Genomic DNA, 17896 nt, shown 5'->3' with positions numbered 1-17896 from the left:
TTCCTTACTACAGGTCTGGTCTTTTCCAAGGACAGACTGTGGCTGTGCAAACCATACTAATGTCGAAAGATGAAATGAGTGAGCTATGCTGTACCAGACATTCTCTTCAAAGGCAAAACGACTGAGAAAGGACAATAAGAATGGATAAGTGGAGAAGAAGAGCAGAAAAGACAGATAAAGTCAACAATATATATACAGTAGGTAACGCACAAATCCAGGCCTTACAACATACCAACCGAGTTGGCAACTTATATAACTGATGCGTCAGCGTATTTTGAGCTGAAGTGTTCGGCAAAACAACGAGATAAGCGAATTTTTACATTAAAAAAAACACACCCACACGCTACGACATTCTTTAGCTGTCAGCCGAGTCACCAGAAGAGAGAAAACGGGTTCACGGTTTAATTCACACAATCCAAATACGTACACGGCATTCAGTGCACTAGGATTTAAAGACCACCAGAGGAAACGAAAGATCACACCTGACCGAACAGTGCAACATACATAAGATACATGACCATAAACATATTACACAAATGTGTAAGTATGTATATACTGTACATATATTAATATAGTAGTGTAGTTTAATACAATATATACCACACTCGTCAATGCTCGATCTTTGCCATAGGTTTGGTGTGTCCTAGGCTTTATGGGAACTGGATTGACTATTGCTTAGGTCCGAGCTACAAGCCACGTTTGATCACAGCTGGCTTGGGTTATTTAAGACGGATTATTACTTCACTGCGTTTCAGGTTTGTACTTTTCTTAGATAAGACATCAATCGAGGCTTAATTTTCAAAGGCACAATAACCATCCAACAGGAAACCAATTACATTTATCTGTATTTCTGTCAAATTGCCAAATGTACATGTGAACACCCCTTCGAATTTGCTCATGTGATAAATAACGAACAATGTTGCTACTTATGATATATAACAATCTTACACAGAACATGTGCCTATAATGCCGTCTAGACGGGCAGTTTATAGGTTTTAAAACAGAGCAATATTTAACCGGAACATCTTAAGCATAAACTGGCCAGGCTGTTAAGACACAATGCCAAACAGATAAAAAAAGTATTTCTAGGTAAGAGAGAAGTTCAGGTGTCCCTGTGGATCAGAGAAGTAATGATGCGTGCAGGGCCTGAGGAATCAAACCTGTAGGGAAAACTTAATTACAACTTGGGCTCTTGTTTTCAAACTCTCCACCAGACTTTATTTTCCTTTCGTAACTCCCTCTTTCCCAATTCTTTTAGCATTGAAGCTGCCGGCGGCTCTCGGCACCTCCCAGTGTTCTCAGGGGTCTCTCTCTGCTTTGATCACTTTTTGTACTCCGAGACTCAGACGCTTGATAACAACATTGCTCGCTTCTCACATTTTAAAACTAATATTCTACCAGTGCTGTATCTAATATAACAACAGAACGTGTATTTTCTGAATTGAATATTATTAGATGAAAATATCTCAGAAACACATACTGCTAAACTAAAATGTTACAAAATCATATTTTTTAAAAATGAGCTGATCGATGGGTGACCCAAATATTCCAGATTATTGACGATAGTGTTATATTATTATAGATTATGTTTTAAAGTAAAACGATTTGGGTTATTACCACCAACATTTATTCACCCTCATGTCATTGAAAACCTTTATGTGACTCTTTACAAAATATCTTTTTGTTTCACAGAAATGTCTTTGCGGTTTTGTGTCAATACAATGGAAGTGAATGGGTCCGAGTGTTGTTTGGTTACCAACGTTAGTCAAAATATCTTTTTTTGTGTTCTGCACAAAGTCATACTTTTGTAATTATATGATGGCGAGTAAATGATACAACCTTTTCCATTTTTAGGTGTACTATCCCTTCAGCATCACTCATTCACACTTGTGCAAACAAATAACACAGGTACTACACATCTACAGTCACTTTAAATTTCTAACAATCCATCAAATAACAGGTTTGCACATAGTGTGAATTATATGGAGGAGTTTTAAGAACACAGTTAACATTTCTCTATAATTAAATAAAGTGTCATATTCTCTATAGTCAATGCCTTCACCATGTTTAAAAGTTGTGAGTCATGCACGTAATGACTGCAGTATTCAGAAAGACAGGAAATGGTTTTTCACGTAATTTCTGACTATATAGTTTAGAGCAAAGGCATTGCCTTCTACATTGCCTTGCTGAGCCACAGCACAGCTAGTCTCAGGATTCATCTTAAATTCTGATGTTGACGCAGGTAATCTGTGTTTCCGAAAAGCATTCACGACTGGAAAAATGAAGATTAGCTTTCAAAAGCACCGGCAAAAAATGCTGGTCAAGCAAGTTGTGGTATGTGACTCATAGAAAGCAAAATCATAAAATTACAGAAGCGTCATTAGCAGAAGGCTGTGGGCCGGTTTTATAATAGCGTATAAAAAATTAAGTTGTTGCTTAAAAGGTAGCAGAGGATGTGATTTATCGGGAATAAATCAAGTCTGAAGGACATAGTTAGGCACAACCATTTCAGCTGCGATTTATGATAAAGCACTAGCTCCGAATGCCTTATTCCTTTCATATAAGGGTTAACCAACAATACAAATATTAAAGACGAAAAAATATGCATCAGTACAACTTTCAAATTTTTCAATTTCCTTCCGCTGGAAAAAAGCAGTCCTTGATCGACTGTAAACATCAACAGAATGATTTGTTTATATTGCTAAGGGTGCGTGGTGATACACAGAACCGTTAAGTTGCGAATAAAGCATAGCTATCGACCAAACAGAATTAAGAACTGCCACTAATCATCAAAAAAAAAACGTAAGCAATTTTGAAAATAAATCTTGCAACTATTCACTGATAGATTTGAAAGAATGACAGTCATCTACAGCTCTGTATTGTACACTCAAAAAAAGAACTGTTGATGGTGTTAGTTTTACTTATGCAAGTTACTGAATGTACGTACGTTAACTATTTATACTTAAAATTTAGATTGTCGCCTTTACTAAACAAATGTTTGACATGTCAACTTAACATGGTTGAGTAGAACGCAAAACCCTATAAGATTGGACCTATTGTTGAGTTTACTTAATATAAACAAGTTATTTCAACATGACTGGTTGAGGGGCATTTTCAGTTCCTAGCAGCTTAACGTTCGTCTATTTTTGAGGTTTAAAAGAGTTTGTTGTATCTTTTAGTTTTAGGGTTGCCATTGTTTAGAAGATTGGTACAAATGCTTTGGCTGTGAGAGGTTAGTGCACACCCACGATGTCTATTGGATCATTCAATGAGTTTTAACTGTGCTCATGCCAGTACTGAGATGGCTCTCATCTGTTTTGACTGACACGCAAGTCTTTATATAATTTACGAATGACAGCAAAAAGTACTATTGAGAAGGATAAATATTTAGTTTAATCAATTTAAAATTACTGGTATAATAGGAATGGTTTGGATTAACTCAAAGTTTTGTCAGCATTACTTGCGTTAATTTTGTTCATACAACTAAAGTGTTATTTCTTCAAATGACATGGAACCACTTGACGCAGCCTTTATAAGTAAATTCAACAGATCATCTTTTTGAGTGTACTTTGATAAAAAGTAAGGTACTTAAAAAAGGGTTAAAACGTAATAGTGTTACAATGTTTTTGTGATACTAAATACTCTGTAAGGAATATGGTTATCCATCAATTTCAGTGTTTATTTAACCTGATCTCACAAGAAAGCTTAACCATTTTGAGACTGCGACTTAGAATAAATTTGTACGCTGTGAAAACCACACACTTATTAGAAAAAACAAAAACTTCAGAGCGAAAGTATGCGAATTATACCAATTATAGTCCTTGTAAAATACTTACGAATTGCCATTCAAATTGCGATGATGCATCAAAGCATCATGGTATGACTACATTCATTGTACATAAAGGGTGTGACAAGATCCGATTGGTCTCGCGAGTATAGCAACAGCAAGTTCACATTACGTTATTTTAAATACATTTACAGACAAACCTCTTCAAAAATGGATCATCTTGCTCTTACATATGTACAATGTTAGCATAAAATATATTTCATCATTGAGGATTTCTTTAAAAAGTCTCTATTGTTTAGTCTCGTGAGATTAGTGTCTTGTCGCACCCCAACTGTACATTTACAGTCATTACACCGTGTTGGCATCTCTTCACAAGCTCGACACAGCAAGCGACTTCCTGTTCCTGTTTAAAGAAAAACGAGGCAAACCTCCAGGTAGTGGTTCTATCTGCCACAGAGGCCAAGTGCTTTTCCTGCGCTGCTCTATCATCAATGAAGTGTGTGTATGTGTGTGTGTTTCTAGCAGTGCTGTGGGGCATTTTTAATAAGAACAATCTAAAGGTCAGCAGCTCCTCTCTGTTCCCTATTAGAAAAACATACGTCACTTGAATAATGAATGATGACTAGCAGTGGTGTAGTCCTACAAAAAAAGTGGTGTACTAATCTATTACCACAGACCGCAAATGAACGTTATTGACAATGACATGACAATTATTACAGTTAAATATGCCAATTATTCATAATTCTTTATTTATGCTTTTATTCGAAGTTATAGCACTGTAAAAAATAAGTAGTTGGAAAAGGTTGATTAAAAACAGGTCTACACCATTGCTTTTAACTAAAGTACAATATTATTACAAAGCATATATATTTTTAACACATCACATAGCCTACACATTTTTTATTTTTTATTTTACTTTGTACATATACAGATGAAGCCTAAGGATACAGAGATGATTCGTACTTGGGAGCTTTTAAACAGTAGTGCTATGGAAGTACTTTGCTTCATTTTCATCGAGTGTCATTTAAATATTAGCCTAAGTATAAAAGGGATCATATTGCGCGAACACATGCATTTCTGTGTCTTTGTACACGTATATATTAGACACGTAAAATTGCAAAAATGTAAGTGTCGGGACAAAAGATGCATTCTATCTAAAAGCGAATGCTCACCAACACCTGCCTGAAACGCCTGGTGTAACCACACCCCCACAAATCTACGTCAGCTCGAAGTATGATTTGACTAAGACCGCCCAAATGTATTCGCAAGTAAGATGGGCGTACCTGTCAGTAGAATTGCTTTGAAACCTGATGTTCCAAATATGGTAAGAGGCGCTACATTTCCGTCACACGCTTGAAGTATTCAACCAATCACTACGCACTGGTTAACTGGCCAGTCATATCACGCCTCGCTTTTCAGAACGACGAGCTGTAATGATGTTACTTTCACATGCACTCCGACCAATATTCCCACATAACACAATGCAATAACGGTTTCATCTGATGAAGCCAAATCCATCTGTTCAACGAACAAATAAAAGGCAGTCAGCATCAACGTTCCAACATAAACCCCCTCACATCTTCTAAATCTCTTTCTTTATGAAAGTTACCACGTCAAGCTATATCGTCATTTGAAAACACTATTGAATTGTGCCACTGGGTAAGGCATGCGGAATGAATCCTGATGTGGAACAAATGAGAGACTGGGGGGAAAGTGGGTCAGGAAGCCGGAGCTGCTCAGCACTTCCACATGCTGCACTGCGTCTCCTGCTTCACATGCACATCCAGCCCGCATCCGCACGAATGATGAAAGGGTTTAATCAGACCTGCTTTTAATGGATCTGCAATACATTGATCTGAGGACTTAAGACAGCCATCTCAAGGTGGGATGCGCAAATCACAGATGTCAGATGTTTAAGGAAAACAGATTGTGGCCATAAAGAAATTGCTCCTGAGGCAGAAACAAGCATGTCAAATTGTATTTATTTTGTACGGGTGAGCAAGAGATAAATCGGAATCAATAAACGGTGTAAACTGAGGACAGCTTAATCCAAATAGAAGCGTTGGTTTACAGGGGATAAGGTTTACATCCATCATTGCATCCGTAAAATAAAGCTGCAAAAGTAAATACAATATCATTTTCAATGCTTTGCTGTACAGACGATTTGCATTTATTTTACTATTCAAGTCAAAACAGACCCCATTTTGAACACAAGACACAGCAGATATACTACAGTTGGCATCCCTAGTGATGTTGGGCTTCCTGAATACACTTTTCTTGCCCACTCTTGCAGACAGACAGAGGCTAAAAACAGCTGCACACTATCCCAAGCCTCAAGGGGAATCAAGCTGAAAGCCACAATCTGATCTAGCATGTTCCCCTAATCCACAGTAGTACCATGAAATATGTGACACTTTTTTTCTATCTAACAGGCCTGAAATGTGAATGTGTGTTTATTTACAAGCATATGGTCCACACACATCTACAATATAACCAAAATTACCCCATTTTTTGCATTCTCTGTTTATGTTCAATCGTTCGTATTCGATTTAAATATGAGTTTGTTGTCAATCGTGAAGGATTATTCCTCACCGAACTCACCATCCGCACCCTCCCACGAAGAAAGATCTGGCCTCGTGCCATTCCTCGTGACAGGAAGTGATGAAAAGTTGTTTGGAGGGGGAGGTGGTAAGCATTTTTGATCAAAGATAAGTGAACAGACAAGTTACTTATAAAAACTACAATATTTCATAAAAAATATGGTCTGTCAATAACGCTGCACCTGATAGCCAGAGGGTGCTCTCTCGCAATCCAAATATAAGCCGCAGAAGAAGTACCATAACACAAGTAGTTCCAGGAAATACCTATGAGCATCTTTCTTTTGCTGTTCTACAAACCTACTCGGGTATTTTCCTGACAATAAATATATAAATGCATGTATTTAAGATGATGTTTGACAAGTGTTGGTTTTTCAAAGGCACAACAGGTCGATTTATGCAATGTTTAGGATGAAATTTAAAATTCTTGGTCGAAGCTGAATAAAAATGAATCGCTGAAACACGAATACAGAACATGTTTTTTTGCATTTCTTCTATTTATTTAGGCATTTTTTCACTATTGCACAAACTTAATGGTCAAAATGTGCTTTCTACAATTTGTCTTACTTTTCAATAAAATACAATATAATTTCTTTTAAAATGGAGCAAAACAAGAGTAAATTAAAACTTAAAGCTTCCGTCTGAAGTAAAGTTACCGACTGGTAAAGATGATTTCATTTGAAATGTACTCCCGTGTGGCAAGTCCCCAGCAGTGTCTTTCTCTAACACTTAATAATAATTAATTTAATATGAAGATTATTCAGAACCAAACTTCTGAAAAGTTATTATAAATTACAAAATGGTGAACTCTCTAAAATTTTATTTAAATAATTTATTTGTTTTGCTTTAAAAAAATTACAAGCAATGGCAGTAAACAGATATTCAATAACTCAAATTTAATGGCTACAGGACACATTTAATTATAGTATTATGTTTTTTTTAAGTTTAGCTATTATATTATTTAGCATCATTTTTGTTGACAGATGTAAGAAATCAAAATGTCACTTGTTGAACACATAGCAAAGGCAAGGTAATACACTAATCATTCGGTAGTAAAACAGGTAATCTGTATATTTTGACCAGTCTACACCAGTAGACTATAACGTAGCATACAAGACACATAAAAAATCTTTGCATTCTTTTCCTGTATGTAAATGTGACAGTGTTGAACAAATGAATTAAAGACCTCTTCAGCATTGCAGTGATTTAATCTTTTATAAACCACAATGGAAATATTTAAATTTAATAATATTCATGGTTTAATACACAGACTGTAAGTGAAACCGCATTGATCTTCCTGTTTTTACCAACAGGAAGCTAATGCACGACAGCGCTCGCAGTTCTGCTGCGTGCTTGACAACATGCCAGCGGCACGTGTTCGTCATCTGCGTACGAAAATGGAACCATAAAAGTGGATCTCTTCCCCGGCACGAAAACAAATGTAAGATTAGCCTCCATTTCAGACAAATCTAAAATTATAAAAGGCTCTCATAATGCACACATAGACTGCCGCTTGTCTCCATCTCCTCTCCTACACTCCGTTTCTCTCAATTTGCCACAAGATGAAATTTTCCACCACAAGTATCTGTTCTTGCTCTGCAGTTGCACAAAGGAGGTTTTGTTTCCATCGTAGGTTTGTACATGCACGCACATCAAGTACAAATACACATGTGTATTAACCACTACCTGTCAATCAATGTACTGACATAAGTAAGTGTCAGGTAAATAGAGGTGACAGCTACCCACTTCTACACAAAAACGAATGCTACATATAATATTGTAATCGTCAAAATGCATAAGAATAAAAATGTTTTTCAGCCTTAAGAAATCATTTGGATTTCATAAGACATCCAAGATCAGATCTAATTTCCCAGCAGGGCATTATTGGAAAACAGTTATGACGGCTTTATACGGCCAATAAGTTCTGCGAGAAATGCCACGTAGAATGCTTGGCTCTGAATTTTTCCTAAGGATGGGAACTCACTGTCACTCACCCATCACTCTCTCTCTCTCTCTCTCTCTCTCTCTCTCAATAGACAGGTTAAAGAGTGTTTCTGTCTTTATGGAGGAGCTACTGGCCACATGTGCTGAACAGCTGCCCCCATAAACACCGGATTCAGCTGCTTCTCATTGGCTAATTCTTTTCATTAAAGCACCAGACATCATCTCCTCTGGTGGAGAGAAAATAACAGGTCTGGAGCTTTTGAGATTTGAACAAAACACAACCTAAAATTAGAGCCACATATAGGTAATCCAAAAACTGGGGTGAAAATCAAGGAGTGAAAAATGATGTGCCGAGTGTGAATACCTGAGGCGGAGTGTGTCAGAATCCTAGAAAGTAAAATCATGAACATATATTTCATGTACACAGATTAGCTCTTGCAAGTAAAGGCAAAACGTAAAAGTAATGTCATATAGATGGTTTCAGAGACACAACATTTACAAACGTCATGTGGCCCAAATGTTTAGTAGACCTCTGCAAAAGTATTTTGAATTTAATTTCATACAATTACTATTCAATAAAATATTAATATTAACAAATTAAATGAAATGAAATATAAAATGTATTGCTATTTTACTAGCCAGTATCCAGACCGATACCAGAAGTTTTTGTCTAGACACATTTGTCCTCTGATAAAACTACTTTTGACAAATTGACACGCCACACACATATTCTTCTCTTTTCAACAGTAACATTGCGGATCGGCCCATCTGAACTCAGTTTAGTCTACTACAGAAGGATGTGTGTCTCCATGACGACACACACACAAGTGAACAGCCTGTGTGCTGAGAAAGCCACGGCATTGGTTATGTAAGCTAAATGAGCACACACAAACACCACAACACTCAAAATTCTGTTCACAACGAGAATCTTTGCACATATCCCCTTAAAAAATGTTATCAACCACCATACATTATTATAGCCATCTGAATTAAGTAAAAAAAACTAAATTTCTGTGGACCGCCGTAGTAAAAAAACACAGTTTGGAAAGTCACATTCCACAAAGACATCCGTCTAAGATGAGATTTCCATCCAAGCTGCGTTTACAATATGTTTCATGTTTTTCTATAAAACGGCGATCGTTACAGTTTGTTCCTGAAATTATCTTTCATTGCGTTTGTTTTTCAAATGGTAAATACGTGAGGCTTTAACATATGCTCCTCAATAATCAACTTCCATTGAGATCAGACTAGATCAGATCAACATGATGTCGGTCCAATTCCCCAGCACAAGTGGAAAATTGTGTAATAAACCTTTATTTGACTTGCTAGTTTGCTTATGGCAAATCGTTTCAATAAGTTAAATACTTAACTTATTGCTGCCAAGGCACTTAACATAACCGCATGTGTTGCTTTGAAATACATCAGTAATGGTTGCTAGGGTGTTCTGGGTGGTTGGTTACTGGTCCAGTTCATTAGAGCCCACCCACGTGTCTATGATATTCTGGTCACCAGCTATGACTCAGGTCCCTTCAAGTGTATAACCTGTTGCATCATTCCCTGGACCAAAATCATGAGTCCAATACCACAAACAGTTGGAGACAAGTAACACTCTTGTGGAACACAAAAGATGATATTTTGAGAAATCTGTGGTTTTGTGTCCATACAATGGAAGTCAATGGGGCCAGTGTGGTTTGGTAACCAGCGTTTCTTCAAAATATCTTTGTGTTCTGCAGAAGAAAGAAAATCAGACAGGTTTGGAAATATATGAGGAAAGTTGTGCAATTTTAACAATCCCTTCAAGTGTTATACTTGAGGATATAAACACACCTAGCATCAATGCTCAAAGTAAAAAAATAAAGTCAAATGTAGGATTAAAAATGCCAACAAAAATCCTAATACACAATCCAAATGTGACTCTGCCCTGCTTGTTCAATGTACTTTTCCACGTTAATCATTCATTTATTCAGTCGACATCACGTGAGCTGCAGGAAATTCAAGATAAAGAACAAACCAAAATTAAACACAGTTGAGATTTAAGTGAGCTGGCAAAGAAAATACATACAATCAACGGCAAATGGCTGCACCTGTAATGAGAATGAAAATGTAATCGAAATCTTATCACAAGACCACAAACATGCACTCCTAAGCATCTGGAAAGCTGAAATTGTGCTGAAAGGTGCTGCGTGTAATTTATTTGAGGATCTACAGAGAGAAATGCAATATAATATACATAACTGTCTTCAGAGGTGTATAAAGACCTTGCATAATGAAGTGTTATGTTTTTATCGTCTTAGAGTCAGCTTTTTTATCAACATACACCACAGATCCCTTACATAGAATGGTGAATTTCTATGGCAGCCGTAAATGGACAAACTGCTCTACTTAGCGTTTTGTCCATAACCCTCGGTAAAAAAGTCAATACGTGACAACATCTTAGTCATGTGTCAGCCACCATAGTGCTTCGAAAGGGAGGGGTGGAGCGAGCCGTTGTTTGCAATTCGCAACCTCACCGCTAGATGCCGCTAAATTTCATACAGTGGACCTTTAAACTAGCGGCGCCCAAATGTGCACCAGGCTACCAATTGCACATTAAGACACATTTCACCCTGTTTCTCTGATAAAGAGCCTTTTACTGCATCCGTTCATAGTGTCCTCTCAAGGTAAAGAATGCTCAAGAGACATAAAGATAGACGCTGATAATCACAACATTCACTACAGTGATAAATTGTAGCAATTTAATGCTCTGGTGTCTAAAGAGTCGTGCCAGGAACTATGATGTCCGCAGGGTTCTACGATGCCACCCGTCAAGTGGCCTAATCAGAGCCAGAGTCCAATTTACATTTCTGAACAGGCACTTCAAAAGGCCACTTCTGCAGCCCTGTGATTAAGCCCTCCGTTGGAGGGCCTCGTTCACAGTGCGTGTCGACAGGTTTTACAAACCAAATTCGGACGTTCTGTCTTGCGATGAGAAATAGAATGGAAATACAGTAACACCAATCTAAACATTTCATTTCTAAAACAAACATTTCAACTACAGCTTCGGATTATTGAGGATCTAAACTCAGAGTGAAAATCTTGCATTAAAACCATTATGAAAATGAAACCAAAAACAACATTTAAACAAAACACCAGTCAAGTGCTGATTTTAGAAGCATGTGATTGGGAATTCACCTTCATAACCACAAAAACCAAACGCAAAATGTTCTTATGACCTATGAACAGTATTAACACCAGGTTGCACACTGGTGTGACCATGAAGTGAATTAAAAAAACTTGATATTTGAAAAATGTTGGTAACTGAACAACGGCGGTATCCTTGAACTTCTATTGTATGGACACAAAAACAATGAAAGTGAATGTGAACCGCCGTTGTTTGGTATCTAACATTTTGATTCCTGGTTTTCTGTTTTTCCTTCTCTCTCAAGATCACAGTGGAGATTAAAACACAGGCCGCAAGCTGTTCGGTCTGTTTCAGAAGCTTTACAGGATTGCAAATGGGACTGACAATGGCTGCAAGGGAAAGTTGCCAGCCCGACTAATACACAACCATCTATAATGGCAGAAACACTTGTGGCTCTCTGGTAAATGCCTGCAAGCATTTTAGAACCAACAGGCTGAGATCAATAGACGCACACAAAACGTCCCAAATGATATACACGGCAATAAGTTAACAACTGCTGTAGAACTGCCATAAAAAAACCTAAGAAAGCATCTCATTTGGAAGAACTTAAAGGGATAGTTCACCCTAAAATGAAAATTCTTTAAGCATTCACCCTCATGTCATTCCAAACCTGTGAGACTTTCTTCTGCCAAACAAAAAGTAATATATTTTGTAGAACGCTGGTAACCTGTCAACATTGTGGCTCCACTGAGTATCACTGTAAAAAAACACAGAGACATTTCTCAAAATATCTTATTTTGTGTTCCATAGAATAAAATGTCCTATAGGGCGTGCGAGGATAACGAGACGAAGATAAATAAATGAGGACTCTTTTTTTTTGGGTGAACATGAAATCTAAATCAATACGCATTGTGTACAAATCCTAGCGCATGATTTTCTAAGCGCCTGCTAAACAAATTCATCGAAAAGTAATTTCTAAGCTACTCAAATATTTTGTTTTTCGCTCAGGTGCTCAAGGTCACAAGGAAGGGAACATAACTATATTAACTGATAACATCATCGCATTACTTTTCAAAATACAATTAAAGATGGATTGCGTAATTTTTACCTCTCTATCGCCATCTATGTTTGAAACAGAAAACTTCAGGTTACTTTATAGCTATTTTTTAGTAGTGCTGTCAAACGATGAATCACATCCAGAATAAAAGTTTGTGTTTACATAATATGTGTAGTGTACATTTGTTATGTATATGTAAACATAAAACACATACATGCATATATTTAAGAATAATATAAATTATAATACTAATAAACATTTATATATAATTTCAATAAACATACATGTATGTGTATGTTCTTGGGTTTCAAATTGAAAAAAAAAAATATGCACAGTACACAGATATATATATATATATAGGTTAACACAAACTTCTATTCTGGATGTGTTTAATTGTGATTAATTGTTTGATAGCCCTATTTTTAAGTCAACATTCTATCAAAAATCTACATTTTAATTTGCCGATTCACATTCTACAGATATAACTGTCTTCTATGGAAAACGCTTGTACTTCATCACATCTTAGACTCTCAGGTACATTTTGGGTAAATACTTTAAATTCTCATGACCTCCAACTATATATTCTCATTCGTTTGATCGTATGAAAAATTAAGCGAAATAAAGCGAAATCGCTCAACAACACGGCCAACATAAAACTTTATATTTCTTCAACTGGAAATTTCGTCAAGCGGCGAACAGCACCAGCTTTTGACGCGTCTCGTGCTGAGACTTGAAGCTCTGACATAACACTATGTAAGAATGTGAGATCTTAAAAGTTGAGCAAGACTGATGTAAGACCTCACAGATGACTTGAAATTAGAAACCTATGAAGCAGTGGCAGCATATGGTTTCACATGTGCGTATTACAGTCGTGTGTGTGTGGGTGTGTGTGTTGTGGAAATTCAACTGTGTGACGGTGACTGTGCGGGAGGCTGTCCACTGTTCTGAAGGGTGTCACCTTGGCAAGTCATTTTTGCACTCAACCGAAGGTAAAATGAGAAGACTATGCTCCTACAAACCTGATTTATCACCGTCTGAAAGAGTCAAGTCACCTGCCGTGCTGGACTCTTGCAGATAGGAAGTGCTCTTACACCCTGCCGTGTCTGAGCACCACGGGCCAAAGTAACCGTCCGCCAAATGATGTCATGAGACACAGTGACTCAACGTTGAAAATGTAAACAGCAAAACTGATCAAGCCTGAAGCCTAGTGCATCATAACAACAGAGCCACCAGCTTTTCTAGGGATCGTTCACCCAAAAATGTATAATCAGTCATTATTTATTCACCTTTGTGTTGTTGTGGAACATAAAAGAAGATATTTGGAAAAATGTCTCTGTGGTTTTGTGTCCATACATTGAAAGTCAATGGGGTTTGTTTGGTTACCAATGTTTCATTTTCTCTTCTGAGGAACACAAAGGAAGAGGAAACCCATCAAAAGCACACCGAAATTGACTTCTATACACTGCACACAAACCCTCCTGATACCTACTTGTCCCCTTTCTGTGGCACAATTCCATTAGTTATGTGATAAGAGTGTGATATCCCCTGACCATATAAGACAACAGACTTCCTAGAGCCAATATTCTTTTTTTCGGGAAACTAGCTCAAAGATTGTTTAAACGTATTTGTCCCTTTAGGAGCTGTCTTGTGCAATTATCAGAGAAGCGTTTCCACACCAGACGTGAAGCGTGTTTAGGCAGAGAAAGAATTTAAAGATTCTTGGTTGAACGTGAACAAAGGACGCTTCACGATCTGCCGCACGGCCTTGACTCGTCTGTTGTTTGGGGTTTCAACACTGGACCGTCCATGCTGCGGGCAGATGTCTGAAGGTAAAACAAGACTAAACACAAATTGCATATTTCGATATTTCTATCATCAAAATAACCTGCTCAGCTGAACAAAACATCAGAAATTTCATTACAAGTACAATTATGAACGATTTTGAATTATGAATTATATATCAACTGTTCACCATTAAAACTTTCATGTAGTGTGTTTCGGGGTTTATTCCAGGAGGATTTAACATTGTACGTGTCCAGTTGGTGCCCATTTGACAAATAACATAGGACTCAACAAATAACCAGTAGAGACCGTTATAGGTTTCATTAAAACCAATACAATTCCCATTATAACCATTAAATCCATTTCAAAATGTGATATACACAACCATGTCTTCAGAGGTGAATAAAAACCTTACATAATGAAGCGTTATGTTTTTATTATCTTAGTATGAGCTATTTCTATCTTCATACACCACGGGTCCCCTTGCATTGAATTCCCCATGTTAGCCCTTAATGGCCAAACTGCTCTACAGTGCTCGTTTCATAACTCTTCGGCAAAGAAGTTGAAACGTGATGACATCTTAGTTATGTGTCAGCTGCCGTAGGGCTTCGAAAGGAAGGACGTGGAGAGAGCTGTTGGTTGTAATTTGCAACCTCACCACTAGATGCCCCAAAATTTCAAACACTGGACCTTTAACTGGTATTGGCAAATCCTTCAAAACAAAATTCCATACAACCACTTAAACAACTGTATTTATTCCTCAGCCTCGAAAGGTGTACCATTCTTCTTCATAAATATGATATACGTTTAAAAGCTTTATACATGAATAAACTTTAAATACTACAGATTTCAAACTAGACGTCAAACTAGAAGTTTCATGTACGTCTAGATATCTTACAAAGTGCGCAACAGAACGGAGCAGGTGCCAAATGAACTGCCAAAGAGCTAATGAACATGAGGTATCGATGCATAACAGCACAGAATTTACAGGATATGACGCGGCAGAAGATTATTGCGGGGGTCATCTATCAATCCAGGCTTTACAGTACAAAGTCATTAGTCGAAGCTACAAAATGCTGAGGTGTACATAATGCCTTATTTACACTGGAACAGCTATCGTCACGTTTCTGATTTAAGACACGCAATGCCAAATGAATACAAGTTTCATTTATTTATTTGTTCAAAGCCTTTTCAGGCTAATCATGGTTTAGATCGAATAGGGAGAGCGAGCGTCTAACTGAATTTGTCCAATCTTTTGATCAAATCTAAAGTCCGTCCCCAATTCCTTGTTGCATTCTTCTATCTTGTCCTCTCCTTAGGAAAGTGTGTTATGGAGAACCACGCGGTCACACCTGTCCCCACGCTGTCAGTATCAGAGCACTCACGCTGCTGCGCTAACAGGATATGACATCACAGCACTTCAAGTGTACACTCTGTGCTGGCGTGTGGGTTTCACAGCATGGCACAATAACAAATGCAGTGATCTAAAGAGATGGTATACTAAGCACTTAGTGTATACAAACCCTGACACTGTAAACAATAAAAAAATACATGTTGACATCACAGAACCATAATGTTAAATGACCAGACAAGAAAACCCCTCAAGGGTTATGAAGCCTCTCTCGCAGATCTATCTTGTAAAGTAAAACTCTGTTTTGCTTGGTGTGGTTCAGCTGAACATTTCACCACAAGGAAAATTCAGTCATAATTCACTAACCCAAATGTCATTTCTTCTGCAGAGCCAATAGGAGAATAGAGTTATGCACCAGTAATCGCCTACATGAGTCACAGAATATTAATGTGAAAATGTATGTAGTTTTCCTTTTTCTCATTTTGACATGACCGTAATCAAGAGTGGAAAAAAGGGTCTTCCAAAAACGTGTGTTGGAAAATAACACAAGACAGGATTGGAGTGACATGAGGGCGAGAAAATAATGACAGATTTATGTCAACTATTCCTTCAAGACCAACAAAGCAGGTGTATCCAGAATATCTGTGGGACTTCTCTCGACGTATTATTCCACATCAAGCACGATTTCATTTGACATCGCAGATCCTGACAAAATGTAAATGGATCGGGTACAGCAGAGCACTCAGCTCTAATGAAGTATAGTTGAATTGCCAGGTCTTTTGTTTGGGTCTGTACTTATCGAATTCTCACAGCCGGGTTACACAAGAGGAACCCTACCTGCAGACTATTGTTTATTTCTAACCTGGTTAACCTGCAACCTCTAAACACAAAGCCTGGTTACCTTGCAATAATATAGATATGGCTTTAACAACTGCACTTCAAGAGGGATGGGGTTATTGAGTCGCCCACTGTCTGGTATGGCAACACATGCACATAAGGGAGGACAAAGCAGTATCCATGGAAACCACATCATTAAACATAACTATGCCGTTTTCCGAGGCAGATGTGCAAAGAGTGGAAAAGTTACATAATGCAATACCATGTCAGTAAGACTAAATGGTGACCATGCTCGTATTCTGTGGCCTAAACAGGGTACTTCAACAAATGCAATTGTAGTCTAAACATGTTTAAAAAAAATCCTGGGTGAATGTTTGCGATTTGTGTGAATGAAAGCAACCAAGCAAGCATCTTGGGATGCTGGCGCGTTCGCCTCCCGCGTCCATCGCACCGAAGCGCACAACCTACATTCATTCACATTCACAACGAGTCACAAAGTCCCGCTTTTAAAGACGCGTAAGGAAAATTCAACGTCGGGGAAAGGTGGGCTAGTCAATGTAGACATACCAAGCGACCTAAATCCGACGAAAACACACACGCATGACACACGACTTACCGAGCAACAGCAGCTTCACCTCCCGCGCCGCCTTCTCTCCATCCTCTCGCAGGTTTTTGTCGATCATCTTGGATCTCTCGGAGGCCACCTTGTCTTCCGCGCTCACCGTGCACCCCATGATCGAACCGTGCGCACCGCAAACTCGCACTTATCAAACAACACACGAAGGATCGTGACTTTAGGCTCCGTCGGTCCCGCTCCAGCACAAAATCGCAGGACTATGAAGACAGCGGACGTGATACAAATGCGCAACAAAAAACACGATTTAAAAGGTTCAAGTTAAAATCGCGGGCCTGTGGCTCTCCATCAATCGCTTGTCACTCGAGTCCCGGTCGATCTGTTTGGACGCGATTAAAAAGTTGCTTTGGTTGCCCACCAAATCGATAATCTTCCCCGTTCAGATCAAAGAGCGGCCGCGTTTAAGTGCGCGTCTTTTATCTACCGCTCACAGTTCCGCAAATAAGATACCATTTGCGTGCATCGAGTCAGATGTTTTTGCGCGCAAGGGGTCACAAAATTTCTCCAAGTGGTGCGAAACTGTGCGTGTGTTTTCCCCGTGACTGTCTATCAAATTAAAGGTTCTGCATTTCGATTTAGGCTTGGAGGACGTCAGGACGTTTAAAATCACAACTCGAACGCTGGAGCGTTTGGCGCGGTGCGTTTCACGCAGCAGCTGCACCGAATGTGAAAAGCCGAGGCGTGCGGCACCCACCCACTGATGAACAACTGCTTGAGAATTGTGGGAAATGCAGTAGTTTGTGCTCTTGGACACCAACCGTTGGCATTCTAGGTCATTTTGGCGAA

General features: G+C 38.3%; 1 protein-coding gene across 1 annotated transcript in view; it reads right to left on the bottom strand.

Annotated features, from left to right (window-relative positions):
- Positions 1-17821, bottom strand: part of gnai2b (guanine nucleotide binding protein (G protein), alpha inhibiting activity polypeptide 2b) — a 31338-nt gene extending 13517 nt beyond the window's left edge. The window contains exon 1 of the mRNA XM_056750311.1: positions 17093-17821. Coding sequence (XP_056606289.1) covers positions 17093-17210 — 118 coding nt within the window. The 5' untranslated portion in view covers positions 17211-17821. The remainder of the gene's footprint in view (positions 1-17092) is intronic.
- Between the last annotated feature and the right edge of the window lie 75 nt (positions 17822-17896).

Source organism: Triplophysa dalaica, chromosome 6 (genome assembly GCF_015846415.1).
Source record: "Triplophysa dalaica isolate WHDGS20190420 chromosome 6, ASM1584641v1, whole genome shotgun sequence".
NCBI classification, from domain to species: Eukaryota; Metazoa; Chordata; class Actinopteri; order Cypriniformes; family Nemacheilidae; genus Triplophysa; species Triplophysa dalaica.
The sequence above is the reverse complement of the archived record's forward strand: the minus strand, read 5'-3'. Positions and strand labels throughout refer to the sequence as shown.